The sequence below is a fragment of the Zonotrichia leucophrys genome, chromosome 12, assembly GCF_028769735.1.
Source record: "Zonotrichia leucophrys gambelii isolate GWCS_2022_RI chromosome 12, RI_Zleu_2.0, whole genome shotgun sequence".
NCBI lineage: Eukaryota > Metazoa > Chordata > Aves > Passeriformes > Passerellidae > Zonotrichia > Zonotrichia leucophrys.
Window position 1 is genome coordinate 16,884,635 of NC_088182.1, and position 27,380 is coordinate 16,912,014.

General features: G+C 42.4%; 1 protein-coding gene across 5 annotated transcripts in view; it reads left to right on the forward strand.

The window, feature by feature from the left end:
* The window catches only part of ATP2B2 (ATPase plasma membrane Ca2+ transporting 2), a 402,969-nt gene that overhangs the window by 266,798 nt on the left and 108,791 nt on the right, over positions 1–27,380 (forward strand). For all 5 annotated transcript variants that reach the window (XM_064723726.1, XM_064723729.1, XM_064723730.1 and 2 more), the window contains exon 5: positions 14,202–14,399. In XM_064723726.1, the coding sequence (XP_064579796.1) occupies positions 14,202–14,399 (198 nt within the window). The remainder of the gene's footprint in view (positions 1–14,201; positions 14,400–27,380) is intronic.

The following is a 27,380-nucleotide window of genomic DNA, read 5'->3' on the forward strand; positions in this document are numbered from 1 at the left end:
TGTACAGATGACAAAGTGCCTTTGAATCACAGGCTGTGTTTCTGGAACATTTTGGGTTTTAGGATGATTGCCAGTTTCCCAAAGCATTTTTTCTTAGGCACAGAATCTTTTTTTTTTTTTTGCTATTTCAGAAAGACTTATTCCAATGCCTTTTATTCTACCAACTTGGAAACCTGAGCTTCAATAAAAATAGAAAGTGTCTGATCCTGCTGTGTTCAGCAGCCATTGAAAAGGACTTGGGGAGACTTCTGTTTCATAATATTTGTACAGCAGTTGGCTCGTAGTAATTTGCATAAGATTTTGGACTGTGAATTTGGACTGACTTTCCCCAAAACATTTTGTGAGAGGCAGGAACTGCACAAGAAAAAAATAACCTGACAAGTCAAGGAACAGAGCAGAGCAAAATCTACTCTCCTACTGAAAATCAGAAATAGAATTTCCAATTAAGTTACTAATGAGACAAGTGAACAATTCTGTGCTAAGTTCAGAAAATGTTTTAAGTGTTCCTTTCCTTGGGGTGAGCATAACTGGGATAACTTCATTTTTCCATCTCTTTTGGTGTAAAGAATGTAATTAATTCCTTAAGTGGTTGTTATCTAAATCTATGCCTCTGTGTTACATGATAAAAGTACTTAAGTGCTTAAAATTCTGCTCCCTTTTGCTATAATAAGAATTTTGGGTTTAGTTGCCTTTTTTTTTAATCAGTTTTTGCTTCTTGGTCTTTTTTGTTTCTTTTTACTTGCAGGAATTTCTTTCTAATTTAACAACATAAATTATTGCGTTATTTCAACACAATAAATTATATTGGTTAAAACATAAATTATTGTGTGGATCTGCCCCCAAATTCCGTCCTGTGGGATGAGGAGGGGCCTGGATCCAGCAGCACCTTGGAGATGCTCAGGCTGAGGGATCCACCTGTTCTCAGGTGAATTTATTTTTATTTATGTATTTATTCTGGGATAGCTGTTCCCCAGCACCCACCATGGATTAACTCCTTCTGGGCAGTTCCTCTCTGCATTCAGAGGCCCCTCCCCAGGATGAAGCCCAGCAATGAGTGAATGGGCTGAAGTCAAATGAAATGGATGGCACAACACAAACAGAGGGAATTGCTGGGCAAGGAAAAGCTGTCAGGCCTTGAATGGATTAAATGACTTCTCACTGGAGACCTCCTTTCCACTAAAAACCTGAACTTCCCAATGCACAATGAAGGTTAGTTAATTAACTAACAACTGTTGGGGTTAATTGGTGGGCATTAAGAAAATGCAATATTTGTTTACTCAGTGAAGCTGTCCACGGATGGTTGTTGATGAGAACTTGGTGCTTCTACTACAACACAAAATAATGCTTTGTTTTTTTGCTGATGTGTCTCACACAAATTTGTAAATATTTGCTCATCCTCTGCCTTTCCTGCAGACTTAAATACAGACTTAGAGGAAGAAGAGAAGTGGAAGAAGTATAATGAAGGTTAATTATTAATTAATAACTGTTGGGGTTATTTGGTAAGCATTAAGAAAATGCAACATTTATCCAGTGAAGCTGTCCAAGGATGTATCTTAAGAGCAATTTGGTGCTTCTACTATGATAAAATACAATGGTTTGATTTCTGCTGATGTGTCTCACACGAATTCATGAACGTTTGCAATGTGAGCACACTTCTGCCAGAGCTCTGATCAGAACTGCGTCCTCAAATCCTCAACGTGCACTGGCCAAAGCACACACAGAATGTTCAGCTTCTCAAACCACAGAGCAGAAAATTAAAATGGAGGGAAAAGTCATTCACAATGGGAAGAACACAAACACATAGATATTGTGACCAAAAAAGTGAAGAGATTTGAACAGAGACACTTCAACCCCTTTTGTCACCCCAAATGGAATTCTATGGTGGCTGAGTGATTCTCAGGGGCTTTTTGGTTTGCTGGAACTCCATCTTTTCTATCCCAAAAGTGTTTCCCAATTTTGTTTTTGTCATGGCTTAGGTCTAGGAGGACTTGAGGTGGGCCCAGTTTGGTGGCCATAAAAAACCCATGGAGCCCTTGGCTGACTTTGTAATTTAATTTAATCTTTGATTTGCCCTGGAACACAACCTGGAGAAGTTCAGTGGTGATTAGTGCATTCAGATTCTGTTAATTGTGTGGAGGGCTAATCAAGGTGATTGACAATTTGTGCTTCATGGAAGAGACAATCTATTCTTCTGGGCTTTTTTGTGTGCTAAATTGGGAGATGTCTGTGGGTGTTGTGCTCCTGGTGGAGCTCTGCTGCACGGGGGTATAGGAATTAAAATAATGCTCTATCCCTGAGTACATATTGGGATTGCTTTGGTCACAGCTTCTGTTTTCTCATCACTCAAAATTAAAGCAGGAGTGGAGAAAACATTGTCAGTTTTCCTGGTATTTGTATTAGCTTTAAATGAGGCTGAGAGCTCTTTGGAATAATAAAATTCTATTGTTTCCAGTGGGGCCATCTTCCCAACTAGAACACTGCTGCTCCTGGTGAATCCCCTGCTCTGGGACACCTGAACACCTTTTGTGTCTGAATGAACTCATTACCACAGGACATGAAGGTCCTGAGGCTCTGCTTGTATCTTTTCTCCATTTAATCTGCAGAATGGGGCAAGAGGGAGCTTGTTTGCCTCGCTGAAATATCAGTGCCCAGTGACTCCCAGCTTGGAGTGTACATCTGTGCTCAGTTTTGGGCTGGTCGCTGGAGCAGAGCTCATCTCGGCATCCTTGGATGGAATTTTACAGCCTCTTCCACTTCTTCTTCCTCTAAGTCTGTATTTAAGTCTACAGGAAAGGCAGAGGGTGATCTGAAGGGTGTGCAAATATTTACAAATTTGTGTGAGACACATCAGCAGAAAACAGGATTATTTTGTGTTGTTGTAGAAGCACCAAGTTCTCATCAACAAACATCCTTTGGCAGCTTCACCAAGTAAACAAAAATTCTTAATGCCCCTCCATTAACCCAAACAGTCATTAATTAACCTTCATTTTACATTGGGAAGTTTAGGTTTTTAGTGGAAAGGAGGTCTCCTGTGAGAAGCCTCCATTTTAATTTTTGGCACTGGGGTTTGAGAAGCTGAACATTCTGTGTGTGCTTTGGCCAGTGCACGTTGAGGATTTGAAGATGCAGTTCTGATCAGAGCTCTGGCAGAAGTGTGCTCACATTGCAAACGTTAATGAATTCGTGTGAGACACATCAGCAGAAATCAAACCATTGTATTTTATCATATAGAAGCACCAAATTGCTCTTAAGATACATCCTTGGACAGCTTCACTGGACAAACAAATGTTGCATTTTCTTAATGCTTACCAAATAAGCCTAACAGTTATTAATTAATTAACTAACCTTCATTGTACATTGGGAAGTTCGGGTTTTTAGGAAAGGAGGTCTCCAGTGGGAAATCATTTAATCCATTCATGGCTTGAAAGCTTTTCCTTGCCCAGCAATTCCTTCTGTTTGTGTTGTGCCATCCATTTCATTTGACTTCAGCCCATTCACTCATTGCTGGGCTTCATCCTGGGAGGGGCCTCTGAATGCAGAGAGGAACTGCCCAGGAGTTAATCCATGGTGGGTGCTGGGGAACAGCTATCCCAGAATAAATAACAGCTATCCTAGAATAAATAAATAAATAAAAATAAATTCACCTGAGAACAATGAATCCCTCAGCCTGAATTTGCTGAGCCCACTTTGACCTGAGCATCTCCAAGGTGCTGCTGGATCCAGACCCCTCCTGGGGCCATAAAAAACCCATGGAGGCCTTGGCTGACTTTTTAATTTAATTTAATCTTTGATTTGCCCTGGAACACAACCTGGAGAAGTTCAGTAGTGGTTAGTGCCACCATGCCACAGGATGGAATTTGGGAGCAGACACACACATGGTGCCAGGAGAGGATGGGCTGGGTGGGAAATGATGGGTGCAGAGTCACAGAGGGAGCAGTGGCAGTGCTGTCAGGGCTGCCAGGTGCTCCTGGGTTGTGGGATTTCTCCCTTTGGATGCTCCCAAATCACCTCCCAGGCTGGGCAGTGTGTTCAGAGGGAAATCACTGTCACTGCAGGGTCAGAGCAGTGCTGAGTGTTGCTGGCAGGTGACATCATGATCACAGCACTGTGCTTCCTTCAGCCTTCCCACTCGTTTTTAGCCGCCCTGGGTGCACAGCAGGGATGCTCAGCCCTGCAGAGCTGGAGAGGCCAGCACTGTGTGGGTGACACGGTGACATTGCTCACAGGAGCACTGGGTGACACTGACAGGGACATTAGGAGCTGCCAAGTGGAGATAACACCTCAGGAAAATGCAGTTTGCTTTATTTGTTGTTTTATCTAAGCCAGCTGGGAAAGAGCCATGCCAAGGAAGCAGCCTGGGCAAAGTGGATTTTGAGATTTCATTTCAACTTCCTTACTGACCTCACCAAGATGTGTCCCATCAGAATATAAATTTATTTTTGTGTTTTTATGTTAAAGATGAAAGCACCCTGTGAGGAATCAACTACCTACCCTACACATGCCTGGCCTCACTGTTGTTGTTGTCAGAGCATCTGTTGTTATGCTGTGTCACTTTTAACCTTTTCAATAGATTCCATCAAATAAATTGAGCTCCAGACCCTCAGAACTGCGGATGCCACAGAAACTGTGGTGATTGCAGTGACAAATAATAATAGGAAAGATTCTTAATGGAAGAGCAGAGATTCTTTCCCTTTCCTGGAAAAAAGATTCTCAGAATACTGCATAAGAGCCTCGTGCTGGATTTAAAAGTCTGTCTGATGTGCCTTGCAGAATGTCTCCCTCACTCAGGCCATGCTTTCCCAGGCTCATGTCTTTGATTCCTTTATTCCTTTGCTGTTTTCTGGCTATCAGGAGTGCCACCCTGAGTGGGCACACAAAATCCTGAGAAGTCTTTAGCAATTTAGGCCAAATTACCCTGACAGCATCTTCTGGTGTGAGAGGGCAGATGAGGCTCTCTATGGAACCCTCAGCTGTACTGTAGGTAGGACCTTGATAGGACATAGCATGTTTAGATTCTTGTCTGTGCAGGCTGCCAGCCTCAAAAAGATGCTCCAAATAAAGTTTAACTATATGTTGATGACATTTTTCATCCCCTGGGTATTTGTTTTTAGTCCAGGTTTCTTTTGGAAAGTAGGAAATGCTCTTGGGCCAAAATTTGCCTGGAGTCAAATAGTTCCGATTTCTAGAGGCATCTCTAAAATTAAGAGAGAAATTTGTTCTGTAATGTCAGGTACTTTCCACTCAGGATTAAATGTACACCCCAATATTTTACAATTTGCCCAGGGAATGGAGGCCCTTTTGATGTCCTCCTAGGTGAGGAGGTGTGGTATTTTTGGGATCCTCTGTGGCAGGAAGGAAATGAATCTGACTCCATGTTCTTAGAAGGCTGATTTATTATTTTATGATATTATATTATATTAAATGATACTATTCTAAAACTATACTGAAGAATAGAGAAAGGATACTTACATAAAGGATACTTACATAAGGCTTAACAAGATACCAATGAAAAATCTGTGACTCTCCAGAGTCCAACACAGCTGATGGTGATTGGTCAGTAGTAAAAATTACCAATGATCGGTCATTAAGTCAAAACAATTCACACAAAACCAATCAAACAATGACCAGTTGGTAAATAATCTCCAAACCACATTCCAAAGCAGCAAAACAGGAGAAGCAAATCAGATAATTATTGTTTTCATTTTTCTCTGAGGCTTCTCACCTTCCCAGGAGAAGGAATCTCGGCAAAGGGATTTTTTTCCAGAACATGTGATGGTGACAAGGAGGCTCTGAAGGAGGTGGGACGGGGGACAGGCAGAGATATTCATTCTGTGATTGTTTTCTTGACAATCACCTTGGATCTGTTAAACTTCCATGGGTGCTCCTTGCCATGACCTGATTCATGTGTTAATGCTTTCCAAGCCTGACCTACAGAACAACAAGAACAACAATTTAAGTTAAATCAACCCAGGGATGTTGAGTTAACTTAAATATCAAGAGCAAGAAAAAGATTTCACGTTATCTGGAATAATTATATAGCTATAATTCAGTGCTGTGAATGATACTGGGAAATAGTATCAAAAATTCTCCACATTTCTGATTCTGTTTCCTGTATACTCTCAGCCAGCATCATTTTACTGGTGCCACATCTGTGTTTGGATAGGAAGTCAGGGCTTTGTGGATGATACAAAATGTGCAGAGGGCATTTGTATGGTCCACTTTAAATCCTAAAGTTGCCTTCTGTGGGAGGTAAATCCTGGCTTGGTTTTAATAACCAAAAAATATGTTTGAAGAATCATTCTCAAGGCTTTGAGTACCTGGAAAGTGGGGGAAAGAAACCCTTACATTCCCTCATTTTCTCTCTATCCCTTCCTAAAAGCCCCAACACTGTGCAGAAGCTGAGGGTCTGTGGTGCTGAACAAACCTGTAGGATCCAGTGCCTGTGGGGTGTCCCAGTGCACTGGGATTGTTTGGTTTGGCTGCCAAACCCTTCCATAACCTTCAATTTCATTGTCTCTTAGTGCTGGGTGAAGATCTGTGCTGTTACTGCTCTGGTATTTAAATATGTCTTGCAAAAATGGATTTTTATTGGCTTTTTATTATTTAGTTGGGATGATGGGTATTAATTCTAGGTTACTAGTATTTATTCTAGATTATTAGTATTTCTTACAATCCTTGCCCTGAATCTAGTAGAATTATTGTACTTGATATTATATCATGATAAAGCAAAAGAAAAATGTTTCCTGAGGTACCGAGGTGAGAGATGTGTGGATGGTTTCATGATGACCAGGTGGGGTAAGAGCTGAAGGAATGGTTTCTGCTGGGATAATTCTCTTCCCTCTCAGCAGCCACACTCTCAATGACAGCAGAACATTAAAAAAAAAAAAACCAAAAATCCTGATTCCTCTTTCTTCATCCCGGACCTTGAGCTCTCACTGAATGCTTTATCAGCCTTTGCAGAAAGCTCCTTGCTCTCTGTTTGGGCCTGAAAACCATGAGTCATCTGCTTCAGTGCATGTCTTGCCTTTAATATTTGATGTCTCATCTGTTGCCCCAGCTCTGGCTCATGTTCCTGTGCTGCACAGAAGTCCAGTCATTAGATTATTATGAAATCATGGCATGTCTTTCACATGAGTGGCTTTTTTGGGGCTGTTTTCAGCCACTCTCAAGAACCATTTCTGGTGCTGCTGTTATTACTCATCTTATGTAAACTGTTTGTTCCTGCTCAATGGCTTCATTTCAGGGCAATTCGACTTTTAAAAGGAATTAAAAGATGATGGAAGAAATAAAACCCTGAATGGCTGATGGGGAATTAGAGATGTCATGGAGCATTCAGTGCTCCTGGGCAGTAACAAGCCCTGCCTGGTGTAAATGTAAATCAGCAATCCCAGATGATGTGGATTCACTGCCCTGAACTGCCCCCAACCTGTCTGGGGCAGCAACCTCAGCCTTTCCCTGCCTCATCCAATTGAGATAAAGTTTTCTGGAATTTCTGCAGATTGAGGGATGGGAATTCATGGCACAAGTGCAAGTTGTTCTGTACCTGTTCCTAACATTTGCATTAGACAATCAGTCTGTAAGACTGATTTAATTGTTAAACTCTTCAGTTCCTTTATTTTTGAAAGGTCACAGAATTAGAGAGGAATTTGCATACTTTGTGTGACTCAGGTGATAGCTTGGATTGCACCCTGTCAGAGGGAAGGTTTCTAGGAGGTTTTTGGGGTCTGGTTGTTGGATTTGGGGTGCTGAGGGGTGGCAGGGCTCAGAGGGCACCACAGGGTGGCTGGGCCACTCATTGCTGTCAGATGCGAAGAGGGAGGATGGTTAATGAGGAAGTGGAGAGGGAGGTAATTAATTTTCTGTTTCTGTGCCCTCTTTTCTCTTTGCTGGCTGTCTGAATGAGGCTCTAAAGAGGGGTCTGGGTCCTGCAAGGTTGTGCCCACAGGAATAGTCCCAGCAGCAGCACAAATCTTACAGGACACGTGCTTAGATAACTGTAATGCCAAAGGCTTTTAATTTTTGGATGTATTTCTTAACCTTTATAAAGAAAAAGTATTCAAGTGATATTAATGAAAAAGGGTAATGAGATTCATTACACTTAGAGACAGCTTTGTAGTCCTGAGATTAGAAGGAAATTATTATTTGTTGAAGTTTATTCAGCAGTGAAATTCCAATTCACCTTGCTGGAATTAGATGATGCTCTCATTAAACTCTCTCCTACTGATGGACAGCATTCTCTCAATTGACTTTATTTTAATATGACCTGACCAGAATTTCAATGTACTGCATGGAAAATCATGGTAAAACTGGGAGGCACCCATTCCAGGGGTGAATATTTCCCCTTTGTATTTCCCATCTTTGAGATAGGTTTTACTTGGAAACCAATCCTATTGTGTCAGTTTAATGCAAGCTGTGGCTTTGTGGTTTTCCAGGAGTTTGTTTTCCTTGGATAAATGAGGGTCATGAACAATTCCTGACCTGTTTTCCTTGGATAAACAAAGAAATTCATGAAGAATTCCTGAATGGTCTTGGGGCTTTTAGGAAGCGATAGACAGAAAATGAGGGAATGAAATGTTTTCTTTCCCCCAGTCCCACTTTCCAGTGGGAAATAAGGGAGGCTGATGGTGGATTACATCACAGTGATGACATCTTTATACCTTAAGGACAAACCAGACCTTCCTGAGCACTTTATCCAAACCAGAGCAGTTTACTGGGAGTGTCCCCCTGCCTTCCCCAGTTGGGCTGGGGCTGTTTCCTAAGGCAGACCTCAGGAACTGAATCTGTTGGTTCCAAACTCTTCATTTGAATTGAAAATGTGACATTTCCAGCTCCTTCAGTCACTGGTACAGAGATGAAGCTGCTTAGGTTGCTGCTGAGGAGATGGAAGGAAAAAAGCCAAGCTATTTCTTGCTTGTTGGAGAGGGAAAAGCAGAGCAGAGCTCTGAGTCAAATCCCACTAAAAATATTTAGTGAGGGACTTGAATTGTCCTTGTTACCCCAGCTGATATTTGTAATTAATGTTCATCAGGAAGATGTGAGAGTCTGCAAGAGCTCTGTGGGCCTGGGGCAGGGTTTCCTGAATTGTTGTGGGGCAGCAGGAATGGCAGGGAGCTCCATGGGAAATACATGCAATGGTGAAACCAGGCTAGGAAAATGAAATAACTGTCCAGGGGATTCTTCAGGTGTTCTTCAATTTCTGTGATGGTGGGAGTGCTCATTGTGGGAGAAAAGAGTTTGAGGCCAAGGGGATTTTGGCTTCAGAGATAAAACTATGGGTTCTCAAAGGAAGAACTCAGGTGTGTCATACCTAATTTTTAATTATCTCTAATCAAAATAGTTGCCTTTCCTCTCTCCCTTCATTTCCGCAATGTCCCTGGAAGCCTTTCCCTTCCATGCTGAACAAATCTCTCATTTCATTTTAAAAATACCATTATTTACAGGTTTTGCTATTTGAATTTTTTTATTTTATTTTCTGGCTGCATCAGAAAAAGCTCAGAAGGAATTTAATAAGCAATGACTGCTTTATTTGTTCAATTAATGCAAATGTAAATTCTTCATTCTTCAGCTCCTAATTTGAGCCAATTTCAAACATTCTCTTAAAAGTTTTATGGTGGGTTTTTTTCATTGTTGTGTGAGATGTGCTGTGCTTTTGCTATTTTTGCAGCATCAGAATCATTCTGTGTTTGTCATGCTCCATTTGGTTGCAGTGGAGATGACTGTCAGAGAAATACAATTTTCCAGGCATTAATTGAAAAAATGGCTTTATATTCAACGTGCAGGAACTGGCAGATGTAGATAAGGAACAGAGAAAATTCATTAAGTGGCATTTCTCCAGTTCTGCGTTCTTTTTCTCCCTCCAAAAAGGCAACAATGCCAGATTAAATCATAAATGAATTTAATATACTGCACGACATTGTAGGAAAAGTTTTCTATGCAATCACTTTCGTTCTCCCACAAATTTTGGTGAAAACTTTTGGAAAATGAACCCTTAAGAAATTACTCAAGTGCTGGAAGCATCAGTAAATTTTCACAGTGTTTCCTGAACCTGTGTGCAATATTTGTATGTAAATTTAACCCGAATCTGCACATCTGTTCTAAACACCCAGGTCAAGCAAAGTTGTACTGCACAGCTTTGACCTAGAAAAGCACTTAAATAAAATATTCATGCTTGTGTGGAGAAATGAACCTAAACCCAGCCAGTCTGTGCCTGAACACAAGATGGGAGGCTGCTGCTTGTGCTGGGAATATGTGAAATCTGAAGTCCTGCTGAGCTCCTATTTCCATTCATGTTTTTTAGTCCCCATTGGTTCCTCTCCACGTCCTTGGATGTTTCATATCCTCAGACAGAAATGATGTTTTAAATTGCCTTCATCTGCAAGGCTCTTTCATTGTTGTCACGGGGCTCCAGGGAGGAATAAAACAATGATATTCAGGAGATGGAGTGGGTGTGTTTAACATGATAAAAACCCAACATGCCTGGGGCAGGAGGAAAGGAATCCCCAGGCTCATGTGGTGCTGGGGGCAGATGTCCTGTGCTCTTGCCCTCACGTGTGCCATCTGGGCACCACGAGCCACCTCTGGCCTGGCCAAACCCAGAACCCCCCAGGAATAATCAAAATATCCTTTCTGAGCAGAGCAGCTGACTTGGGAGAGATAAAGAGGACCCCTCTTGTACCTTCCTGTGCATTCTGAGGATTTTTGGGAGTTTTGCAGAGCACCTGCTGCCTTCCCACATCTGTCATTCATGCACTTGCTGCACTTTTCTCACACATCTTTGAATCAATTTCATCACTTTTGCCTAGTCTCCTTCTCTGTCCTCTTTCCTTTTCTCTTCTCCTATCCCTCTTACTACCTTTCCTCCTTCTCCATTCTCTCTTCCTCCTTCTCCTCCTTCTCCTCCTTCTCCTCCTCCTTCTCCTCCTTTCTCTCCCTCATTAGAAGAGTTTGTTAATTTCTGGCATTCAGTGGGAGTTAAAACAAATTTTTGCTGGGCAGGATTCTGAGTGATGGCTGGGTCACAAGAGGAGGGAAACCTTTTGGTTTGAACTGAACACTGGATGTCATTTTCCAGGATTTCTAAATGATTTACAAGGAAATAAATTTCATTATTAATGATGAATATACTCTGGTTTTTAGATGAGACTGAGTGGGTGAGTAATTTCACCAGGACTTAGAGAAAAGAATAAAATCATCTGTATAATTTATCCTTGTTTGTGGTACTTAAGGAAAATATTAACAGAAATGGAAGAGTCTGAATGACTGATATCTGAATTCCAGCTTTATGTGGACGATGGTCAGGAAAATAAGGATGGCCATGGATGCTTTAGACAGTCTGTTCTTCAGCCTTATGGTGTCCAAATGGACAAATTTTATCTTCTAGGAAGAGCAGCTCTTGAGGTTGCAGTCTCTCCTTGGCTTTGGAGGCTCCTCAGGTGTATTTTACACAAATCAGACACCCAGGTCAGGAGCTGTACTTTGGGTGCCCTCCTGGGCATCACTTCAAACTCAGGAGTCCAGCACATCCTGGTAGCTGTGGTTGGAATTATTGAAATCCCTGCAGCTTTTTCCTGTGCTGTCCCAGCCACCCCTGCCATGCTGGAGCTGCCCCACCACTGAGCACCAATGTTCTGTGGTGGAAAAAGGCATTGTTCACATATCTGCTCCTTCCTTTCTTTGAGTTTTTCCTTCCAGAGTTTTGTGTTGCTCCCTGAAGCTGCATCAGATCAAAATTCATGCCCCAAATCCCTGTCAATGGTGCCCATGGAATTTCCCTCTCACATGGTTGGGTTTAGGGGGTGTGATGCAAATTGTGGATGCCTTTGGTAGAAGCCCCATGAGGAAGAGCTGGAAAGGGGCTCAGGCTGGAGAAAAGGAGGCTCATGGGGGATTTCTGGCTCTGCACAACTCCTGACAGGAGGGGACAGCTGGGGGTGTTGGGCTCTGCTCCAGGGAACAAGGTCCACAAGGGGAAATGGCCTTGAGGTGTTCCAGAGGAGGTTTAGATTGAATATTAGGAAAAGTTTCTCCACGGAAGAGCTGTCAAGCACTGGAAGAGGCTCTCCAGGGGCGTGGTGGAGTCACCGTCCCTGGAAGCACTCAGAAACATGCCGATGTGGGGCCTGGGGACGTGGTGGACTTGACAGCATTGGCTTCAAAGTTGTATTCAGTGATCTTGGAGATCTTTTCCAACCATAGTGATCCCACGAGTCTCTGATTTTTAGAGTAAATCCTTCCTTTTGGCAGCCCTCTGGTGCTGCTCAGAGTGCCCTGTTTGGTGTGTGCTGGGGTGGGCCCTGTGAGGGCCTCATCCCTCACCTGCCTTGCCCAAATTTCTGTGGGCTCACAAAAAGGCAGCACCTCTTGTGGCACAGTGGAAAAGATTTTCCCAGCCTTGGGAGCTTCCTTGGGAGCTCTGAGAGGAGTTTGGATGCTGGTGGCTGGAACCTGTCCCATGTCACTGAGCACAGGCCCTGCAAATTAACCGGGGTGAGGTAATAATAACCCTGATCCACAGGAGGGGCTCGTGTTTCTCAGCAGCTGAGGGGGAAATGAAACTTTGATGAGTTAACCAAGAGCCAGAAGGCTCCCAGCAGCTGTAAGGAGACACCTGAAGGGAAAGGTGAGTCAGGATGTGCCTGCAGTGAGGCAGGGATAGATCCAGACAGGGGAGCATCGCTTTCGTCCTGAGGAAATGGAGGAACCACCCCAGAGGGACTGGGGGAACCAGGCACAGAGTGGGGACTCTTGGCATTCCCTCACTGCTTGGAGAGGATATTTGCAGGGTTTCCCGTCCCTGAGGTATTCCACAGGCTTTGGGGAAGGCAGGGATTTGCCCTGAACCTTCTGAGCTCAGGAATCCTCATGGCATGGGTTTGGTGATTTCCTCCTTAACAGCCACCTTCTGTTCCTCATCTTTGGTGTTTTCCTGGTGTCATGTAAGAATGGATAGCCATATATAGCCATAAATAATCCCAAATAACCATAAATAATCCTAAATAGCCATAAATAATCCTAAATAACCATAAATATGTTGCTGATCATGTTCAAAACCTAAAGTTCTGTAAATGTTCTAGCTGGGTTGGTCTCTTCTCTAAGTAAGACAAGAGGAAACTGCTCCAGGTGCACCAGGGGAGGTGTAAATTGAATATTAGGAAACATTTCTCCATTGGAAGGGGTGAGCAGCATTGGAACAGGCTGTTCCAATGTTCCAGTCCTCAGGGAATTTAAGGGATGTGTATATGTGGGATTGGGAGTGCTGGGGGAGCAGCTGGACTTGATGATCCCAAAGGTCTTTTCCAATCCAACCAATGATATCAGGAATTGTTTGACAGAAACATTGAACAATTCTTGCAGTTTTTTATGCTGCTCAGGGAGATATTTGGGCTCAGTTATTTTACCTTGATGCTTGCAAGTTTTGGGGTTTTTATTTGGTTTTGGGTTTTTTTTTGTTTTGTTTTGTTTTGCTTTGCTTTTCTGGAAAGGCACCAGACGTGCATCCTTTAATATAATTAAAAAGGAGGGTAAAAAAAGCACCCCAGTGGATTGCTCAGCACAACTACCCATTGTTATCCTGTGTCCTTAAATTGAAATGCTCTTAAATTGAAGCATCATGTAAAATACATGGAGCCATGTTGTTTCCTTTTGCCCTTCTGTGCATATTTAACTTGTCACTTTGCCTTTTTCCTGTGACAAAAACGTGATGCTGCTCATTCCAGGGATGTGCTGAAGTCCATTTGCAGCCAGAGGTTGCTTTGAAGTAGCACAACAGAGGCTTTATTGATTTATCCTTTGAATTCAGAGCAAAGATTTGTGTGATCTGCTACAGGTATTACCAAAAGCTTCCGTCAGCTATTCCAGCTTCATCCCAAAAATAATTTCTTTGTGTTTAGGATCTATTTTCAGAAGTCATTGCTTGTACATTTGTATATACATAGGTCTTATTAATACAAACCTTTAATTCAAAGGCTTTTTAATGATGAAACCTGGCAGGAATTAGTACTAAATGGAGCTCATGAGAATTCTGTTCAGAATATCAGGACAAATCCTCTCATGAAGGCACAATTGAAGTGTAATATTTACATTTGTCTATATGACATAGGTGCCATAGCTTGGAATTTTTCTTTGAGAAGTAATTTATAGGGATGTATTTTCTATTTCATGGCAATTTGAACTGATTTGATTTTATTGTATTTTCTTTACAGGATTAGCTGGAACTGCTGCAGACCTAGAAAAAAGAAAGCTTATTTTTGGAAAAAATTTTATACCTCCAAAGAAGCCAAAAACATTCATACAGCTAGTTTGGGAAGCGTTGCAGGACGTGACTCTTATAATCTTGGAAATTGCAGCCATCATATCTTTGGGGCTTTCCTTTTATCAGCCACCTGGAGAAGGGAATGAAGGTAAAAACTTTTCACACAAGTCATCTCAGTTTAAGAAAAGCATGTCCTAAATCTCAAATCAATTCCATCCCCAGCCTCCAGAAGGTCACTAACAGGAAACTTCCACGTGGTTTGTTCCTGATCCCATTACATCTGCTCCTGACATATTTTTCTTTTCATCTTGACGTTTCTTTATGCAAATCCTGAACCTCATGACGTGAGTTAAAGGAAAATCATAACTTTTCTTGTGAAACTGGAGGGGTTTTGATACAGTTTGCACCTTCGAGCCTGCATTTGGAGGGTGCTTGATTCATCCTTTGTGGTTGTTTATCACGTATTATGGATGAGAAGTATGTAATTGCTTATGTAACTGCTGGATCCCATGGCAGGAGCACAGATCTCCAGTTTACACCAGATGAAGGCTTGAACTCAGTGAGATTCACACATTTCAGTATTTTTAGTGGTGCAGCTCAGGCTCATGAGCCTGGCTCCAAAGGGAATATTGGAGCAAAGTCCTGCTCCTGATAAATATTCCCCATATTCTGCAGAGCCTTTCTGGCTGCAGGAAGTTTTACCACCCTGCCTGCCCCCCTTCCTTTTTTCCCATTTCCCCCCCACCCTCTTTGGAAAGCACTCATGAATTCACATGCTTAAAATATTTGTTCCTCTCCATAAATGCAAGATTTCCATTTCTGGCAGCTGATCCAGATTTTTTTTTCCTCCCCCCTCTCTCTCCTGCTCCCTCCCAGACTTCTAAAGCTGGATCAAACATGCTGTGTGAAATGACGTGAGCAGCTTGGCAAATGTAGGAAGAATGTCTTCCTCTAAATATAGCCCTGAAATGCTTTTCACATTTGCTGCAGTTTCCTTTGGCTGCTTTTCCTTGCAGCCCCTTCCTCCTTGCCTTGCCATTCAGCAGCACAATCAGCACGTAGCCATGCACAGCTCCTGCCTCCTGCCTGGGCTGCTTTCATCCTTTGGAAATCATTGGGAGCCTTTCATTGCTCCCTCACTGCATTTTGAAAGCTTGGCTATTGATTCAGCAGGTGCTCGATTTAGGCATGGAAAGATAAAGGAGTCATTGCTTTATTTGTTTTATTTTTTTTTTTGACTGAAGAAAATGTTATTTATTGGAATTACCTCATCTAACTGGTGGGATACCTTGGGGACATTATAAACCATGAGAGATTCTTGACAAAATTAAGATTTAGCTTAGACTAAATGTGCAGATTGCCCTATTTTATTTTGTTTTATCTTGCAGGAAAAGAATTTTGAAATCATAATTTCTCCAGGTTTTAGGGGAGCTGTGTCATCAGGCAAGGGGAGGCTTGTTCCTTTCTTTTTCAAATTGTTATTCTTCTTATTTTCATCCTGCATTTAAAATGTTTCTTTTCCCATGGGAAGACAGGAGCCAGCTGAGATTGTGAGGGAGGCTGGAAAGCTCAGCAGCACAGCCTGGGAAAATGTGTTTGTGTTTTCCCACAGCACAGCATTCTATTCAATAGTCACTGCTTTCCCTGCTTTAAATTGTTTTCCTAAAAGATTTTGCCCTGGTTTACACAAGAAGAAAAATCAAATTAGTGAACATCTTGTAATCCAATTTGTGGAACACGTTGTTAAGGTCTTCCACACTTTTTTTTTGAAATCTTTCTTTGGGCAGTTGTATAAATAATTCCCTTTAATTTTAAAATTAGTATATCATAAATTGCTGCCAAGGGTACCTTTAATTGATTGGTAGATGACTTTTTGAAGAGTCCCAAACTCTGGAAAATGGACATTTTAAGCTTGATTTTGCCTTGGTGAAGTGGGGAGTAATCCCGCTTGAAATTGATTTTAATGGGTTTGGCTTCAGTATTTTCCTTTTCTCATTCTCCCCAGAATGAAAATTTCATTGAAATATGCACTTATTGGCAACTTTTAAAACCAAAAAACTTATTGTTTTTTTTGCCCATTGAAAATACTATATTTACTTCTGAAAGTACAGCCAGGTGTTAGAAAGGAGAGCTGGCACATGTTGTTCTCTATTCTTGATCTTGCCTCCTCTTTAAAACTCTAATTTTTTTCTTTTGTTTTTCCAAATGAAATGCATTTTCATTTTGAAAACGAGCTAAGAGGAGTTTTCTTTCCACACTAATTTATTCAACCACCACTGCCAATATTCTGAGCTCATCAACTTCTTGCTTGGAGTAACTTGAAAAGTTGTCACCCCCAGAAGTGACAGTCTTGTAATATGGAAACAAGAAACTTTAGCACACAATGTCAGGGAAACACCACTTGTAAACTGAGCATTTATATGCCTTTATTTAATATATCTATATCTGCCTCTCCCACATCCAGAATTTATATCTACTAATGGCATTACTGGTTAGTATAATAAGTTGAACTCATCTAATTTAAAAAATAGTATAACTCTTTTCTTGACTCTTGAAACCCACTTGTAGCTTTTGATGCTGTAACAGAATTAGCATTTAACTGCTGACTGCAGTTGAAGTGCAAAATATATTTCTCCTGAGGCTTTAGAAGGAGAAAAGCAGGATAAAATCCACACTTCCAACAAATATTAGAGTGCTCAGGAGCCCTGTGTAAGGATGTGAGTGTTCACATCTTCATTTCAGATCTGGTGAGTCTTGGAGAACATAATTTCCATTTCTGGTGCAATCAGGGAATCTGATCTAGAGGAATCTCTGGATAAAATGCAGTTTTATTGCTTCTCCAGAAGCCACCCCAGTTCCTTCTTTTCATATTCCTTAGCAGGAGTGCAGGTTTCAGGAATGTTGCTCTCAGGAGTGGTTTTGATGATGTGCTTTGCATTCCCTTTCACCATCTGACAGGCCATGAGAAGCAGTTGAGAACTTCTGCATAAATCATTGTCAGCCCCGTGGCAATTACTGCTCTCATTACTGAGCCACACGAAATCCGTTTGCTGCCCTTTCAAAAAAGTGCAAAACTGAGGCTGGATTTCAGCAAATGCATCTTGAGAGAGAATTCCCAGTGCAGGTGTAGCCTCCAGTGCAGTGAGGATCACACAGGGGCAGGGTAAGAATATTTTGTTCCTCAGGAAAATCCCTTCTGTGGTTTGTGGATTTCAGTGTTCCCTGGCCATGCAGAGCAGGAGGTCTGTGATAGCTCAGAGGATTTGATGAAAGTGTGAAATCATTAATTCACATTATTTTTTTTTTTGTAATGTAGATTAGAGGTAGTCCAGGACTAAAACTGAAATGTTTGTATATCAGTATATGGTGAAATGATTTTTATGCAGTTTGTAAAGAAATGCTCTTCCCTGTTTTTAAAGACAGTGTATGAGTAGAAAGAGAGCAAGCAATGGACTGAAACCATCACATTGCTTGAGGAAACAGAACATCCTTTAGGAAAGAGTGCTTGGACTCAGAAATCCAGCAAGGGAATGGGAAATGGCTTCTCTTGGCCATTCCCAAATCTCTGTCTTGTTGTGCCTGTAGAAATGCTAGAATCTCCTCCTCTACCTGGTTGTTTGTTATTTTTGGTGGGTTTTTGTTCTTTTGTTTGTTTGTGGATTTTTAGGGTGTTTTTTTTTGTTTTTGGCTGGTTTGCTTTGGTATTTCCCCGCTGTTTCCCCTCAGAGCTCTGCTGGAGCAGCCCCTCCTGGCAGAAATGCCCTGGTGGCATTTGCAGCTCTGTCCCTTTCTGGGGCTGCTTTTCCCAGTCCCCCAGCAGGATTCTGCAGCTTTGGTCCAAACATTCCCAGATCCTTCTGCAAACACCTTCAGCAGCAATTTCTGAGTCCTTGTTTCCACCTCCAGGCCCTGCATTACATGTGGATCTTATTGCAAAAACTGCTGATGTCAAGCCCTGCCAATCATCTGCTGTTTACAGGAGTGTAACAAACCTTTTAACTCTTCTTCCTTGAGCTCTCTTTCCTTCTGTGGGTTGCAAAAGGGGGGAGAAGGCAGCCTGAGGTAAGATGTTTTAACATCCCAGTGTTTAGCAGGAAGCCCCAGGCAGGATATCTATTTTCCAGTGTACAGCTTTTAGCAGCTTAAAGGTGGAATAAAAAAGGAAAAGTCTTTTTGGTTCAGGCAGCTTCTGTTAAAATTCCCAAGGCAAAGGTCTGGATTGAAAACAAAGTGAAATGATCAGTTACATTGCTCAGTGCTGCTCAGCAGGGCTTTGGCTGGGTTACCCTTCCCCTTACTCATACAACAAGTTGGAAAAACACAGGAACAGGACATGGTCCCCTGAAATTTGGGCCTCCCAAGCCACTTGCTTTGAGATGTTGGTGGTTTTATGCTGCTGCTGCTGCTGCCCAGGGCTGGAGCTGGGGTTCCTGCTGGCTTTCCATGACCTAAAAGAGATTTGATTTCATATTTTATAAACAAAAGAGACTTTATTTCATGGGGTTCACCACTCAGGGGTTTTCTTACCGTGTTTCTAATGTGCCACATTGCTCAGTGGGGACTCAAACTGGAGATTTGAACCAGAAAGGACTTCCAGAATCTGGAGGGAAGGTGAGGATGCTGCCTTACCCTGATCCTGTGCTGAGCCTCCCTGTGGAGGCAGCACTTGCTCAGACTCGTGGCACAACAGTTGTGGGAATGTCAAATCCCTGCTCGGATGGGATGGACAGCAGGACACAAACAGCCAGGGAGGGGCAGGAGCCAACCTGGCAGCAGTGCCTGAGGCACCAGGCAGCAGGAAAGGCTCTCCCTGCAGAAGCCAAGGGGCGTTCAGATTAAAAAACCCTCCTAAAATCAGTCAGAGGGGGAGAAAAAACCCAAAGCCAAACAAAGAACTTCCCCTTCCCCTTGTCCAGGTCTTTGCTGTGCTGTTCTCATCTTCTCCCAGGTTCCTGCCTGTGGAGCACAGCCCAAGATGTGTCTTTTGGCATTTCATCTCTTTAGCAACTCTGGAAATAAGTCACAGTGAGGAAGATTTGATCAGCTGTTATTTGGGTATCTCTGGGAGAAAGTGAAAAAAGTGAAAAGTTTTATTGATATTAGAAAGAATACCTATAAAAGAGAATATCTAGATATGAAAAATACAGAGCAGTTGGCAGCAAGCTTCTTTTTCTTAGTTAGGAGTGAAAATGTCGAATGTAACACCAGCTAGTTTGAATTTCTGTGCAGTTTGTGCTGATGTGCATTAAAAAAATTCTCATAAATTTGGACAGTCTAATTCTCCTCCATGCAAATTCCCTGCCTTGGAGTTCTGCTGGAACAGAACAGCTGCAATAGTGTGTATGCAAGGCTCAGGTACATTCTAAAGATGGGATGTCTGTCCCAGTCCCCCAGAACTCACTCTGGGTATTCCTAAAACAAATTACAACCCATTGGGATAAGATGAAATTGAGCCATTGCTCCCTCAAAACACTTCAAAATGTTGTTATTGTGCTGTGTCATTTTGTGGTTCCAGCTCTCACCTTTCTTTGGGTCACTTTGTGGTTTCCTGCTTTGGGCTGCTAAAGAGAATTTCAGGGTTTTAGGGGAGGTGAAACAGATGGGAGAATCCCCTTTCTGTGTTGCCATGTGTGTCAGGACTGCTTGACCAGAGATTGGATAAAATTCTTCTCTTTTTGCCCCAGTTTTTAATCTGTGATTTTCATCCCTTCACTTCCTTTGCCAATAGTTGTGGCAGAACTGCACTCATTTGAGTAATTTCAGGTAGGTGATATTTGGAATTTCTCACTCCTTCCTTATCCAACTCTCAACAATTTTCTTCCCACTCTCCCAGCAACATTTTTCTTTCTCACACTCACTGCCCCAGATCACAAAACTCCTTCTACTCCCTTTCCAAGAAGCGCCGTGTCTCAGGAAATGGGTCTAGTGGATATTTATATTTTTTTTTTTCTGGGGATTCTAGAAACCTTTCCATCTCTGTGATGAAATCATCTTGTTCTTAGATTGTATAAACACAGCAGATGCCTGGTGGGGAGGGCTGGAAATGGAGCCGCGCTTGGCTCGCAGCCGCGCGCAGGTGTGGGCGGGCAGGAGGCCACCCTTGGATGCACCGGCCCTGCAGGGGCTCTGCCACCTCATCTGCTCTGGGAAATGGCCCTGGGAGCTGTGAAAGCCTCTGGGGAGAGCCTTCAGCTCCTGCCAAGGGCGGCCACCTCGGGGCTGTTGGGCAGCTCTCCCAATTATAAAGCCAAGATCAAGACGAAAAACTGACTCCACAATTTGTGTGTCTGCACTTCAACCAATGTCTCCCAATAACATTTTTTTGGGACCTTGTAAATCTGTCCTCTCTTCAAGTCCTCTCCATTAAACAAAACATATTGCAGAAAACATGAAGCCTTTTGAGAAGAAAGTGAGCCAAATTTCATTTGTTTTAATACTTTGCAGTGCTTTGAAGCCTAAATGACAACGCCATTTCATGGCCTGTGTCAGTACAAAGCCCCTGCAAGAACTGAAAATATTCCCAAAACTTTGCTGCAGATGCTGAAACCAACAAGTGGTGAACATCTTCCAGCTTCTGCTGTGTTTGTCTCAGGAGGCCGCCCTTGGATGCACCAGGCCCGGCAGCATCGGCCCTGCAGGGGCTGTGCCACCCCATCTGCTCTGGGAAATGGCACTGGGAGCTGTGAAAGCCCCTGGGAAATGGCACTGGGAGCTGTGAAAGCCCCTGGGAAATGGCACTGGGAGCTGTGGAAGCCTCTGGGGAGAGCCTTCAGCTCCTGCCAAGGGCGGCCACCTTGGGGCTGTTGGGTTTGGCGTTGTCACTGCCAAGCGTTTGTGTTGTTTTGGGCGTGGAAATGAGCGCGGCTCATTGGAGTTGGTCGGAACAAGGAATTCTCCTGTGCCCCCTGGATTAAATGGCCCAGGGGAATAAACTGCTGGTTTGAGAAAGGGGAAGCACTGATTGCTGAGGAACTCAAAGCAAATTTAATTAAACTGAATTAAAAGTAACCTGAGATAAATAGCCACATGAAGGTCTGGTGCCATCCTCTGAGGAATTCGGTTCATTTGCTTCCTAGTGAGGCACAATTGGATTGAAACTCAATGTTTTAATGCAGCATTTATCAATGTTTTTTACCTTGTCTTCACCTTTTCAGCCCAGCCTCCATTTCCCTTAGCATATCAGTTCAGGAGGGCTATTGAAGGCAAAAGGAAGCACATTCAGTTTTTAAATCCTTTGCCAGATCTTTTCATCCTGAGGGTCTTGCAGGGCCCATCCAAGATTGCAGGACATTTTCCACAGGAAAACATTGCGTGCATCTCCCTGTCTTTAAAAATCTGCCACCCTGAGGTTCATTAATATGCAGTTAATCAATTTGATTAATGAGTGAAAAACTAAGAAATGTCAGATATGAGTCAGCTGAACCAAAGTTAATTCTCTAGTCTTTTGTGGCAGCTTTACATCTTAATTTTTTTTTTAAAGAGCATTTTACATGTGATAATGTAGATTGCATTAAAAATGCACAAACGTAGGCAGCACAAAAATCTATTTTGTGGGGCCAATGTTAAAGGTGTTTTGCAACCCTCCTAAAATCATAGCAGCGCACAGAAATAAACAACTGTAAGTCTTTTGCCAGCTCTCCCAGTTATAAAGCCAAGATCAAGATGAGAAACTGACTCCACAGTTTGTGTGTGTGCACTTTAACCAATGTCTCCCAGTAACATTTTTTGGGACACTGTAAATCTGTCCTCTCTTCAAGTCCTCGCCATTAAACAAAAAGTATTGGAGAAAATATGAAGAAAATGAGACAAAATTAATTTGTTTTAACACTTTGCAGTGCTTTGAAGCCTAAATTACACCCCATTTCACAGCCTGGATCAGTACAAAGCTCCTGCAAGAACTGAAAATATTCCCAAAACTTTGCTGCAGATGCTGAAAACAACAAGTGGTGAACATCTTCCAGCTTCTGCTGTGTTTGTCTCATTCTGTAAGTCTGCACAGAGTGTTACATAATGTTCTCCAGGCACTGAGCAATCAATGGGAAATCGTGGATATCAGGGGGTATAAGGGCCACAGAGCCTTAAAAGCTGATGTGTCCTAAAAGAAATCCTTCATCATCTTTGCTACTAAACAGATCACACTGATCCAGGTTTATTGTGCTGTCCGGGGAGGAGCATTCTCAAGAAAAGCTGAGCTATTTGAAAATAGCATTTTTTTCATATAACATAGATTAATCTCAAAAGCAGAGTTGATTGTCAGAGTGAGCAAACCAGCTTTTAAGGAGTGTTGCTGCACACACTCAAAATTCTTTTCTCATTCACCATAAAAATTAAACTGTAAGATTCCCCTAGGATTTTTTACACCAGTCTGTGAGCAGGAAGGGGACGAAGCAGTTGGCAGCCTGGAAAACAGGAGAAACAGAAGTATTTGCCCTCTTAAAAACAGCTTGTTCTGCCAAAACCCCCATTTAACCTCCTTCCTCCCAAAGCAGGGATGAGGTGAAGCAGCATATGGCTTCTAGAGACGTTACCACAGTCTGTTTGGCTGAGGAAATTTAGTGCTTGTAAGAATTTGCTTTTTTAATTCTTGTTCTAAGTATTAGTTCAATGCCAGGTCTAAGTAGGCACGAGCAGAGAGCAGGACAGGTTGGGGTGTGCGTGTGCTGTGTGTCCCAACCCTCATTGTCACCAGTACAAGGCTGAGCTCATGGGGAGGAGATTGTGCCCCTTTGGGTGGTCATTCCCTGGAGACGCTGCTGAATTTCTGAAACATCTTTGCTTTGGTGTTATTCTCAAAAGAAGGGGCAGATTTAGCTTGGGGGCTCCTCCATGGGTGAATGGGTGAGAGTTCTTTGTGCTGTGGGGTCATGTGGAGTCTCCTCACGGAGAGGGGCCAGGCCGGACTCAGACTGAGCCTTTCCTGGGCTTTGGGATGATGCTCTTGGAGAGACCCCCAGGGCCACAGCAGCTGCCCTGCTTCCTCCCAGCTGGGTGGTGCTGGGAGAGGGTAAATGTGAAGTTCTGGCTGGTTTTGTGGGTTTGGGGAGCCCCCAGCCCCTGGAGGCTGTTTGAGGGTGCTGAACAAGGGGGTGCAGGGCTCACCTGGCAATGATCCTGAGCCCGGGAAGGTCAGGAAAGCAGGGCAGACAGGCTGGGCTTGCCCAGAGCTCCCCAAGGTTCCCTAAATTGAGAATGATGCCAGGAGGAATGCTGGGTGGGTAAATCAGAGAGCTCTCCAGCCTGGCCTGGCCCATCCCAGCCTGGCCACACCAGCCTAAGGCCAGGGAGGCAGGAGATGATGAGCAAACCCACCTGAGGGGATGCTGGAGGGGATTTCATCCATCCCACACTCAAAAGCTTCAACCATCCCTGACAAACACTTAATACTTCAATATTTCAACCCTCCCTGACAGACATTTATCAGAGTTATCTCTAAAAGATTCCAGTGATGGAAATTCTCTGAATTCCCTGGATAATCTGAGTGTCCCTGCACACAGACATCAATTCCTGGTGTGTAACCAGGGTAAGAATTACCTGGTTAAATCTTGTAAGAATTTAAACTCAACGCTGAGTTTTGTGTTTTACGAGGATGTAAAGACCAATTTGTGGTGTTTTATTTCCAGCTGTATTTTGTGTGCTTGAAGGCAGCCTGATTATAAATACTGGGGAGTAGCTGTTTGTGAAGACTTCCCCATCTTTTTCTTTGGGGGTCTGAAATTTGAGCAGCATGGCAGTAGCACAGAAAATGGAAATATTGAACTGAAGCTGACAAAGGGAGCTAAAATATTACCTTAAAAATATTTACCTGTTTTTAAAAAAAATTAAATAAAAATTCCTTCAAATCAATGGGAACCCAAAAGCTCTGAAAACATCTTTATTGCCAAAAGTTAATAGCTTATGGAATAAAATTAACAATATAAAATACAGGAATATGGAATGTTTTCTTATCTCATCATGATTTAAAAATAATTTTTAATTTGGCAGCTTTAAGATACCAATTAGTATTCAAATTTGCAGAATCTTTATGATGTGACTTTTAAAAGATGAAGTATTTCTGGATCTGCTTCTAGGATTATTTTACAGTTGGAGTTGAGACAAACTGTGCTACATCCCAAAGTCTGCCTGTGCTAACAGTTCCTCCCTGTTGGTGGGCTTGAATTAGAATGAAAAATTATTACCTGGAAAAAAAACTTTAAGCACAGAAACAAACCAGAAATACCTTTTTGAACAGGAAGACACTTTGCATATATGCATATTTTCATGGATATATATAAATACACAAGCCTCTCTCTCCTATTAGAAAAGTAGCATTTAAACAAGTAATTTTGATTTAATTTTTGCAGAAGCTCTGCCTTTTCTCTTCTCTTGTTTCAGTTCAGTGTGGATAATTAATATGCAGAAAATATAGAATCCTAATTTCCTGCAGCTTTGGATAGATCCAGGTGAACATTTCAATTTAGAATTTATTTCAGAAATCCCATCTCCTGTCTGTCCCAGTGGGGTTCACACTGAAGGTGGTTTTGATGTGAATTCAAGGGGGATTTCATCCCATCCTTTGGGGTGAAAATAAACTGAGACCCACAGTTCAGGACTTGTTTCCTGCACTGTAAAGTGCTTTTATAGGGCCATGCTAATATTGGGAGATTTTTTGATGCCTGCTGCTGTCAGACATTCTGACAGAATTTTAATCTTTTACTGAGCTCATTCCTCACCTCCTAAAGCTTTCCAGCACGAAGGAATGGAGATGAGAAATGGTTTTTGATGATGTCTGAATAAACACTGCAGGTTATGAGGGGGTTTTGTGGCTCAGCTCTACAAATCTTCCCCATCTCCTTTGGCCAGGTTTTCTCCTTGTCCTGAGCGAGGCAGGGACAGCATCAGGAGAGGCCCAGGTGCTCCACAACTGCCTCCAAGGGCAATCTGGAATTTTCTGGGATTGCAGGGTTTTTTTTGTTTAAACTCCTCAATTGCAAATTCCCTTTATCAGTGCCTTTCCAGCCCTGAACCTCTGAAAACTCTGAATTACTCTTTGGGGACCTGTTAAATCAGTCACCTTTCCTCAGTAACCTCTCTCTGCAGGGTGGAAAAAGCTGGCAATTTCTCTCTAAATCGTCTGGGTGTGTGAATGGAAAAGGCTTGTGCTAGCACAGAACACAACCAAAGCAGCTGCAATCATCTACAGAAATGTTTGTGTGAGTGTGATCAGGCATCCCCACTCCATCCCCTGCTCCTCTTGGGGTTTTAGAAGCTCCAGTGAAATTGAAATAGAGAATTTTGGAGTTCACTTAAGTTAGCAATATGAATGAAGCAGTTAAAGTTTAGCCTGTAGAACTATGTGTTGAATGTTAACCTTTTTTCTTAAGAAACCTCTGCCATAGTACCAAGGGCATAGGAAAATGCAAATTTTTGAAGTTTCTTGCATAAAGAGCAATACCAGAGAAGACCAAGAGATACAAAAAGCCCAGATAAGTTTATTTATTCTGTGTATCGCTTCAAAACATCTGTCAAGATTTCCAGGCAAAGCCAACCTTTTTTCAATTTTGTTTTTGCAGGTAGATTTTTGGTATTATTTCTGTTAAATCCTCCCTGTTAGAACGCCTTGTTTTAAAGCATCGAAAACCCCCCAAAAAGGAGAATATTTTTGGAAGCAAGCACATTTCATTTCTATCAGAACACAGAGAGGGATGGAACAGCACAAGCGCCCATCACTGAGGCAGATGCCACCCCAAAACCCTTTTTGCAGTGGTTTGCTCTTTTCATCCCCGTGCTTCAGACAGAAAGGGAAGAGGCTCTGTGCATGGGCACAGGACAGACAGCTCTCATTTCTGCTCCTGCATTTCTCAGCTATTTGTTGCTCTCTGTCAATGTGAAACGTTCTGCAGGGCTCTATTTAAAGCTGAGTGCCCCGATGAGAGCTGCTTTTTGGGAAACATTTCTTTATTTGCCCGGGTTTCTGTGTTTCCTGGGGCTCTCAGTGATCGGAGTGGGAGCTGAGGAAGTGCTCAGAGCCTCCTCTGCCTGCAGCTGCATTTCACAAGTGCTGGAAGTGATGCCTTTTTGGGCTACCTAAAAACAGAGGCCAGACAGAATTGAAGGAATAAAAAGCAGTTCTGTTTATTGAAGGGCCTGCAGGTACATTTAGGGCAGACAAAGCCCCTCACGGCCTACACCCAAAATGGACCATGGCTCACAGGTTTTTATATTTTTATAAGTTTGGTCCATTTGCACATTGGGGTTAATCTGCCAATTCCAGCTGCAGGTAATGAAGTCATTGAGCCCCAGTTTGCTCCCCCCAAGTCCCTTTTGTTCCCATCTCTGGCCCTGAGGCAGTGAGGTGTCCTTGACTGCCAGGCCTGGAGAGGAATTGCTGTGTGTGCCCAAAATGGGAAAGCTGCAGCTGACACTGGGTGTGGGGTTTGGAGTTACACACTAAAGAAATGCAAGATTGCAGTTCAAATAAATAAAAAATAAAAAAGCTAAAATCCTAAAGTATCAGAAGTAGCCAAGGATTGCTCCATGAGAAATGGGAACATTCTTCCCGTTTTTAGAACCTAGCTGCCCCTTTATCTCTGACATGGCTGCAGCTCCAAACTTAGCAGATTTTCCTGACTTTATATATATATTTTTTCCTTCATCTATTCATTTTCAAAAAGACAACTTTATCCCAGGAGCTGCAGCATTCCCTCTTCCATTTTTTTTTCTAATAGCAAGGTTAGAATTCTAAATCAAACTTAATTAAACTTTTCCAAGTGAGTAAATGCCAGCATATGGACAGCCACTTCCCTGCTAATATCAAGCTAACAGGAATTCTAATTTCTAATTGGTTTTATTCCTAATGATTTGTTTGCATTGGCACAATAGCCTATTCTAAATGTGGTCTTGCAACATGTGATCATGAAAAAAAAAAGGATTTATTTCCCTCCTTCTTTTAGTCTGAATTAACCATTGACATTTATTAGTGTTCCATCCAAAGCCCCGGGATCACAGTTCCCCATGTTGCTAATTCAATTTACTCCATACATCTTTCAAACAGAGTTTGTGTTTTACATTGATATTTTTTTCATAGTTATGACATTTAAACAACTTAATCTGAAGGGGATCCCTTGTTTGTGCTGTGTGTTCTTCATTGCTG